We start from the raw sequence: 9,237 nt of genomic DNA, 5'->3' as shown, positions 1-9,237 counted from the left end.
TTGAATTATCGAAGCTATTCGACACAGCAAAAGGAAGAATTAACAATACTTGCACCAATACTTTATTTAGTAATGTCTAACGCAACAGGGTAGAATACCTCGAATGTACTCAACGAACAATTGTGCTTTGACGATATCAGGACAGTGTCTCATTTCAAACAGTGCTGTTAGGAATGGCTTTGCCTTCCACATCCGGGCATCAGCGATTTACCCAACAAAATAAAAAACGAATTTGAACTATAAAAAACGGACATCGTGGAAATATTATTAAAACGAATACAATTTGGCACCGAATAAGGTTCTTCAATATACAAAGAGGGTGTGTTCCCTCGGCTTCACAATGATTAAAGTCGACGACTGCGTTGGTGTTCACGGCGACGAAGTTCTCGTTCAAACGCGGAATTGCCAATGAATCTGCGGCTAATACCCGACGAAGTGCCTTCAAAACCAAATTGTCCGACACCTCCAGATGCACCAACAAACTCGTTGTTGCCACCCTGGCCAAACGTTCCCAAAGCATTTTGGCTGCTAAAGCCTCCAAACGTGTTGCCACCTTGTGTCCCGAAGCCCATCTGCTGACCGAGGCCACCGACTCCATTTCCATTCAAACGCCCACTTATACCAGCGCCACGATCGCCAAACATGCCGCCACCGAGAGCACCCATTTGATTTGCTCCACTGAATCCGCTTATTGCGTTGCCACTGCCAAATCCACGAGCAACGCCTCCACCATTGGCAGGTAAAGTGTTCCTGGCTCCCATACCAAGTCCACCTCCTATAGCGTTATTACTGCCGCCTACGTTTGAAAAGGTTGGAATTTCGGCTGTTCTTAAATCACCATTCTGAGTTCCCGATATTGGTATGGCGGGTTGTNGCCATTACCTGTGTTTGCATTGGCGACATTAGTCGGTGCTGGTGTCGTGAATGCTGGTGTTGTGGGTGCAGGAGTCGCCGTTGATCGTCCATTTACTGTTGTCGGAGCGGGCGTCACCAGACCAAAAGCAGAGCCATTTGCTCCAGCCGCTGCTGTGGCAGTACCCGCGACTGCGGTGTTGGATGAGCTGACGACAGCAGTATTCGAACTAGCAACCACTGAAGATGGCACATTTACTGGAACTGGAATATATTGTGGCACTCCAACTGGAACAGGAATCGCAATCTTCGTGACTTTCTTAACGACTTTTTTCATATGTCTGGTGTGATGACCTTTGCTGCTTTCGTCTTCATGGGTTGGCTGGTTTTCAGCTGTAGAGCGTAGACCACGCAGTGACGGTGTAGCTTGAATCTCATCCGTGGTGATGAATACAGCTACTGCGACGATAGCGGCGAATGCGGCAGCAGTTTTCATAATTGTAGGGAATCCGAAAAAGAAGGCAAAAGCTGCTAATTGTGGTGAATGCTTTGTTGCTTGTAAAAAATCGAGTGAGTAGACGATATTACGGCTTTACTTGGCAATGGCATCACCCGTCACGACATTTCTGGCATTTGATATTCATGAAAGGCAGGTATTGACCGAAACTTTCTCTTTCTTTCAATCAACACAAACGTTATGGTCACGGTGATAGTGATCAGGCGTGGTGCCATGATGATAACAATCGAACACTTTGCCCGATAGTTTCTCTTGCATTTGAGGATTGCCCGAATCAAATCGTTTTTAGAAGATCATGATCAGAGGCTTGAATTTGCGCATACCATATTTAAGTCGCGGCCACGTCAAACAATATGGACATGTTAGGAAACGTCAAGGAAAGTAATTTATTAAAATCGATATCTTCGTATACGACAAATTCTTCGACGACAAAATCGACATATACTTCGACAACGATGCATGAATTATCGAAGCTATTCGACACAGCAAAAGGAAGACTTAACAATACTTGCACCAACACTTTATTCAGTAATGTCTAACGCAACAGGGTAGAATACCTCGAATGTACTCAACTAACAATTGTGTTTTGGCGATATCAGGACAGTGTCTCATTTCCAAATCAAATAGTGATGGTAGGAATGGCTTTGCCTTCCACATCCGGGCATCAGCGATATACCCAACAAAATACAATACGAAATTGAACTATAAAAAACGGACATCGTGGAAGTGTTATTAAAACGAATACAATTTGGCACCGAATAAGGTTCTTCAATATACAAAGAGGATGTGTTCCCTCGGCTTCACAATGATTAAAGTCGACGACTGCGTTGGTGTTCACGGCGACGAAATTCTCGTTCAAACGCGGAATTGCCAATGAATCTGCGGCTAATACCCGACGAAGTGCCTTCAAAACCAAATTGTCCGACACCTCCAGATGCACCAACAAACTCGTTGTTGCCACCCTGGCCAAACGTTCCCAAAGCATTTTGGCTGCTAAAGCCTCCAAACGTGTTGCCACCTTGTGTCCTGAAGTCCATCTGCTGACCGAGGCCACCGACTCCATTTCCATTCAAACGCCCACTTATACCAGCGCCACGATCGCCAAACATGCCGCCACCGAGAGCACCCATTTGATTTGCTCCACTGAATCCGCTTATTGCGTTGCCACTGCCAAATCCACGAGCAACGCCTCCACCATTGGCAGGTAAAGTGTTCCTGGCTCCCATACCAAGTCCACCTCCTATAGCGTTATTACTGCCGCCTACGTTTGAAAAGGTTGGAATTTCGGCTGTTCTTAAATCACCATTCTGAGTTCCCGATATTGGTATGGCGGGTTGTTGGCCATTACCTGTGTTTGCATTGGCGACATTAGTCGGTGCTGGTGTCGTGAATGCTGGTGTTGTGGGTGCAGGAGTCGCCGTTGATCGTCCATTTACTGTTGTCGGAGCGGGCGTCACCAGACCAAAAGCAGAGCCATTTGCTCCAGCCGCTGCTGTGGCAGTACCCGCGACTGCGGTGTTGGATGAGCTGACGACAGCAGTATTCGAACTAGCAACCACTGAAGATGGCACATTTACTGGAACTGGAATATATTGTGGCACTCCAACTGGAACAGGAATCGCAATCTTCGTGACTTTCTTAACGACTTTTTTCATATGTCTGGTGTGATGACCTTTGCTGCTTTCGTCTTCATGTGTTGGCTGGTTTTCAGCTGTAGAGCGTAGACCACGCAGTGACGGTGTAGCTTGAATCTCATCCGTGGTGATGAATACAGCTACTGCGACGATAGCGGCGAATGCGGCAGCAGTTTTCATAATTGTAGGGAATCCGAAAAAGAAGGCAAAAGCTGCTAATTGTGGTGAATGCTTTGTTGCTTGTAAAAAATCGAGTGAGTAGACGATATTACGGCTTTACTTGGCAATGGCATCACCCGTCACGACATTTTGGCATTTGATATTCATGAAAGGCAGGTATTGACCGAAACTTTCTCTTTCCTTCAATCAACACAAACGTCATGGTCACGGTGATAGTGATCATGTGTCGTGCCATGATGATAACAATCGAACACTTGCCCGATAGTTTCTCTTGCATTTGAGGATTGCCCGAATCAAATCGTTTTTAGAAGATCATGATCAGAGGCTTGAATTTGCGCATACCATATTTAAGTCGCGGCCACGTCAAACAATATGGACATGTTAGGAAACGTCAAAGAGAGTAATTTATTAAAAACGATATCTTCGTATACGACAAATTCTTCGACGACAAAAAATCGACATATACTTCGAAAGAAAATCAATTTGATCTAGTTGCAAGGCCAATTACTACTATTGTGTTTTTAAGTATTACTATGCGAAAGCAGCAGAAGAATTAGGTATTAAAATTATTAATGGGGTACTATCAGCTGACCATGTGCATATTATTCTTGCTATACTTATGCAAGGAATTAGCAAGCCCTAGGCATTGGCGCAAATTCTTCGCATGTTGTGGGATTGGCAATTCTTATACCGATTTTACCTTGTCTGAGTCTGCTCGTACACTATGTGTACCTGCCCACTCGTCCAAAAAACGGACGAGACCAGTAGGTGCAGGGCGCCCTACTGTTTTGAAGGGAGGTCCGGGTTAACCGGTGGCAGCCCGACCTTCCAGCCCATCTGTGCTGCGTGCACGGTCAAATTCCTCCACTACGAGTGGTGATTCACGCCTGATTATTGTTAATCTACATGTCGCCGGTATCCGGCGACTTCTACGAGCGCTCCTGGATTCAGGAGCGACAAACAATTTCTTCCGTGAATCTTGCGTGTCAATGCTGCCACCCAGCATCCAGGTTCACGAAGGACCTGGCCAAGTTGTTGTCAAGCTCGCTGACGGGAAACCACGCCACGTATCGCGGTGCGAAGTGTCGTTGCCGTACACGTTTGACGGCTTTCGCAGTAACGACAATTTTTGGGTGATTGAGATGAGTTATGCGTTCGATTGCATCCTGGGCATGACATGGCTGGCACGCTATAAGCCCCAGATCGACTGGTTAGCCAGATCAGTAAAACGTCGAAGGGAGTTCGACGTCAGCGAAGTGTTCACCCATCTCTTGGTGTCTCCAAGTGATTGGCCGAACGTTACAGTCGTAGATCGTACATCCACGACACCGGCGGTGCACAGAGTGAGCGATGGCGCTCTCTGTACCGCTTGTTCCGTGCTCCTACGCACGAGTGACGATGTCTTCACGCTTTGCAGCGAGGAGTCCGACGTGGACGTGCAGTGGCTCCCGCGTAATGACGAGGCGGACGAGCAGTGGATCCCGCGCGAAGACTCCGAACAGAGGTTCTCGCATGAGAGAGCAGTGGTCGAACAGGTGTTCCCACCTGCACCCATTGTGGTCGAGCAGAGGCTCCCACAAGGGCAAGATGTGGCCGAGCAGGGGATCGCCACCGAGTGTGACGTGGATGGACAAGAGTCCCCTCGTGCGAACATGATGGTCGAACAGAGGTTTCCACATGAGCAAGACGTGGTCGAGCAGGGGTTCCCACACGAGTTTGTGGCGGTCGAGCAGGGGCTCCCGCATCCTGCGTCGACGGACGAGTATGGGCTACTCCCGTCGCGCAATTTCGACGTCCTGGATGAGGACATCCAGCATCTAGAGGGGGGGGGGCAGATTTAACACCCGGCTGCGGTTCGCCAGCTTCGAGCATAGACTCGAAGCACGATGGGGACGGAAGCTACGAGAACTCAGCGTTGGAATGTGTCCACGCTATTGTGTACGTGGACGGGAGTCCACAAAGGCGCCAATACATTGAGGTCGCGAGTCCACCTCGCGACGCGTCGTCAATTACGAGCCTTCCAGGACTATCCTGGAAGCATTTTCTACGCGACCTCGAGAGAGGCACAGTGGAACAAGTATGTCTGATCACCAACGAGGTGACCTATGATCCGAATGAGGAGCAAATGACGCGCCTCGAAGCGCTGATCAAAAGTCAGCGCGCGACGAAAGATTTGCGTCGCAATCTTGGGAGGCTCTGGGCGAGTCTGGTAACCCTGTCTATGACATTGCTCGAGAGTACGCAGACGTTTTCCCGAAGAAGATTCCGGCTGAACTTCCTGCTGATCGTGGTGTTCGGCACGAGATTAATCTCGTGCCAGGATCGAAATATTGTGTGACATGCCAGTGGCCGTTGCCTTGAGACCAAGACGAGACTATTGATGCATTCTTTGAAGGTCGTCGCAAGGCCGATCATGTGCGTGAGAGTGTCTCACCCCACTCGAGTCAACCTTCTGCGTGAAGAAGGCTACGGGAGGCTGGCGTAAAGTGTATGCGTTTAACAAGCTAAACGGTGCCACTATTCCTGCCCAAACGCCTATCCCCAGGAAAGACATAGTTCTAAACTCCATGTCAGGTAGCTTCATCTTCAGCGCCATCGATCTGACCGATGGCTTCTACCAGATCTTGATGGGACAGAGTGACATACCACTCACTGCGGTGGTTACACCGAGTGGTATGCTATGTGAGGGGCTGGTGATGCCACAAGGATTAAAGAACGCACTAGCCACTTTCAATCGCATGGTATCTCAAGTGTTGAGACCGCTTCGAGACTTTGCTCCCAGCTACTTCAATGACATTTTTGTCCACAGTCGCGCTGAGGGCAACCTCAGTGCTGTCCAAGTTCACCTTGAACACCTGAAACCGTGTTTTAAGTCATGCGGGATAACAAGTTATGTGCAAACTTGAAGAAGTGTGTATTCTGTGCACCGGAGATTCCGGTGCTGGGTTGCTACGTGAGTAAATCGGGAGTTCGAGCCTATCCAGAGAAGGTGTCGTCAATCTGTTCTTGGCCCACACCCAAGAATTCAACGGAGTTGCGTCAATGGCTCGGTCTAACTAATTACTTGCAAAAGTATACAAAGGATTACGCCGGTTCTATACAGCCTCTGTCGTCACTTCTGAAGAAAGACGTCACGTGTTTGTGGCGTCCCGAGCATCAAACTGCCTTTGACGCAGTGAAGAAGAGCCTGGCGTCAGCGCCAGTGTTGGTACTCCCAGACGACACTCAGCCAGTTCACGTGGTGTGTGATGCAAGTGACTTTGCCATTGGTTGCACCCTCATGCAGTTTGATCATGAGGGCCGTGAAAGAGTCGTGAGTTACCAATCACGACTGATGAAGCCAGCGGAGAAGAACTATCCGGTCCACGATAAGGAGCTATTAGCTATGCGCTACGCACTCATCAGGTTTCGTGTCCACCTACTAGGCGAACGCACGTTCTCTCTGTATACTGATCATGCATCGCTGCGTACTGCGATGAAGAGCCCACACCTGTCACAGCGGATGGCACGGTGGCTCTCTTTCTTTTCCGAGTACAACTTCGTCGTGCACTACAAGCCTAACATTCTTGCTGACGCACTGTCACGACATCCAGATTATGATCCTCGTATGGTACTGAGTCGTCAGGCAACTGACGACGACGATGAAGACGATCGATGTGCGACGTGTGTGTCGTTGAATCTAACTCTGGTCACTCCCGAGTTATGCCTTTTCGATGAAATCGTCGCGGCATACGCGAACGATCCGGATTACGCGGACATTATGCCTATCTGCGCGCTCCCAGTGATGCTGCACTGGGAGCTCTTTCGCGAACGAAGCGTGAACACATTAAACGATACAGTATGGATGGTGATTTGCTGGTATACAGCATCGATAAATTCGATGCACCTCGAACGGTGATTGCGAATGACTTGGATTTGCGTGCTCGTATCATCCACGAGTACCATGATGCCCCAATTAGCGGTCATCTGGGCCGCGAAAAGACATTCGCGGCTGTCTCACGTGACTTCTTCTGGCCCCACATGTACAAGTGGGTTCGAACTGGATTCGCACCTGCGAAATATGTCAGCGAGTGAAGCCATCTCCATCGTCGCAGGCACCCCTGCGACCTCTGCCGATAGCATCTGGGGCTTGGCGCTCGGTTTCAATGGACTTTATCTTCGGGCTTGCACCCGATGGCCAAGACCGAACGGGTATTCTGGTCTTTGTGGGTAGATTTAGCATAATGACACATCTGGTTTCTGTTCATGCAACGATCACCGCGGCTGAGACCGCGGTGCACTTCATTGACGCTGTGTTTCGCCATCAAGGTCTACGAGAAAACATAGTCTCGGACCGTGATCCTCGTTTCACATGGGCGTTTTGGACGTCATTATTCGAGTTGCTTGGCACGAAGCTGCAAATGTTGACAGCAGTCCATCCGGAAACGGATGGGCAAACAGAGAGGGTTAATCGGGTCCTCGAAGATGTTCTTTGAAGTAACGCTACTTCCTTTACGAGTTGGAGTGCATTTTTGCCACTCGCGGAGTTTGCACTCAACAACGCGGTTCACGCGTCAACGGGGTTGACGCCATTTTTTTTTGCAAATTCGGCCCGTCATCCTCGTGTACCTACTCTTCTTGCCGTGGGTCAACCCACGGCTCTTCGTGGCTCCACTCTGGCGGGGGGTGATAGTGGTAAACAACGGTCGATTGCAGCTCACGCTATTCTGAGCGCGAATGTTGTCACCCAATCCAAGGTGAAGTCCTCTGTTTTGAAGCCACGTGACGTGGCGTCCCCGCTAGCTCAATGGGCTGCACAGACGCTGATTGACCCTCCTTCGGGTATGCGAAGACCCTAACCCAACTACGCGCCGATTGAATCGGCGCGACCAATTGATGACATGGCTGTGTCAAAGTTTATTCTCCAGCGTCAAGCCATCACGAGGTTTGTACACGATACTCTTCGATCTGCAGTGGATAGACAGAAAGCGAATGCAGACAAACGTGGCAGTAAGAACATGAGTACTTTCAAGAAGGGTGATCGTGTATTGTTGTCTCCTGAAGGCCTACGAGATTCTGCAGTAACCAATCTGGGCGCGAGCAAACTTGCGCCACTTTTCATCGGCCCATTCACGGTACTCAAGGCAATCGGCGACGCATACACGCTGGATATCCCTTTGTCACTGCGACTTCACCTGAAGTTTTACGTCGGGCGGCTCAATAATATCGTCCAGCTACGCTTCACGGGTTGGCTCCATCGTCGGAGTCAAAGGCTCATAGGTCGACCTTTCCTCTCACCTTTCTCGACGCGTCAGCGACATTGGACGCGGCTGCGTCCCAGTCTGCTTGAACGTATGCGGAACCTGGAACGCCAAGTTCCGCATCCGTTCAAGCAGCTCGCGGTTCGACTGTCGAATCTCGCTCGTTGTTCTCTCAGCCCGCGCAGCTCGATCAAGGGCAGCTTCAACTTCCAGCTGGGCATCGGCAGCCTTGTTCACAGCCGCATCTACATCGTCCTGGGCAACCAGGACGCCAGCATTACCATCGCGAGGGCCCACCACCGCTTGTGGACGCGGAAGGTCAGAAGCGCTAGATTGTGTAACATTTGTTGGGTCACGAGGACCCTCGTCGCGAAACGACATCGTCACGACTCCATGTGCGCGCGGTTCCAACCGCGCGCAAGTATCGTGTACGTTGGCTCGGGTTTCCACCCGAGCAGGATACGTGGGAACCGCTCTCTCCTTCGAGACGTTCCAGACGTCGTTCGGGCATACGAGTCCGTGCATACGCTTGGTTCAGATTTGGTCGACGACCTGAGTGTTCTCGCGGTGAGCGTGGTGAAGCGTCACCACGACTACGAGACCAAGAGCGATTGCGAGAATGTCGTGGTGAACGTGTGTCACCACGACCACGCGAACGAGAACGTCGTGGCGAGCGCGTGGTACCACGACCCCGAGAACGCGAGTGGTGTCGCCAGCGTGCCGCGCCACGATTAACCGCGGTCTTGTGCTCTATCAAGCTGCGCTCATACCGTCCGATCCAGAGCTGTTCATATTCGCTGAGTGGATACTCAGC

General features: G+C 50.2%; 1 protein-coding gene across 1 annotated transcript; it reads right to left on the bottom strand.

Annotated features, from left to right (window-relative positions):
• Nucleotides 1-344: 344 nt before the first annotated feature.
• On the bottom strand, nt 345-3,183 carry CCR75_007147 (uncharacterized protein; the record flags this gene model as incomplete). Its single annotated transcript, XM_067965211.1, has 3 exons — nt 345-823; nt 883-1,311; nt 2,283-3,183. 3 exons carry the CDS (start codon nt 3,181-3,183, stop codon nt 345-347), a joined length of 1,809 nt encoding a protein of 602 aa, XP_067823280.1.
• Between the last annotated feature and the right edge of the window lie 6,054 nt (nt 3,184-9,237).

This window comes from Bremia lactucae, linkage group LG13 (assembly GCF_004359215.1).
Source record: "Bremia lactucae strain SF5 linkage group LG13, whole genome shotgun sequence".
NCBI classification, from domain to species: domain Eukaryota; phylum Oomycota; class Peronosporomycetes; order Peronosporales; family Peronosporaceae; genus Bremia; species Bremia lactucae.
Note: the sequence above shows the minus strand (reverse complement) of the source record. Positions and strands in the feature narration are given on the sequence as shown.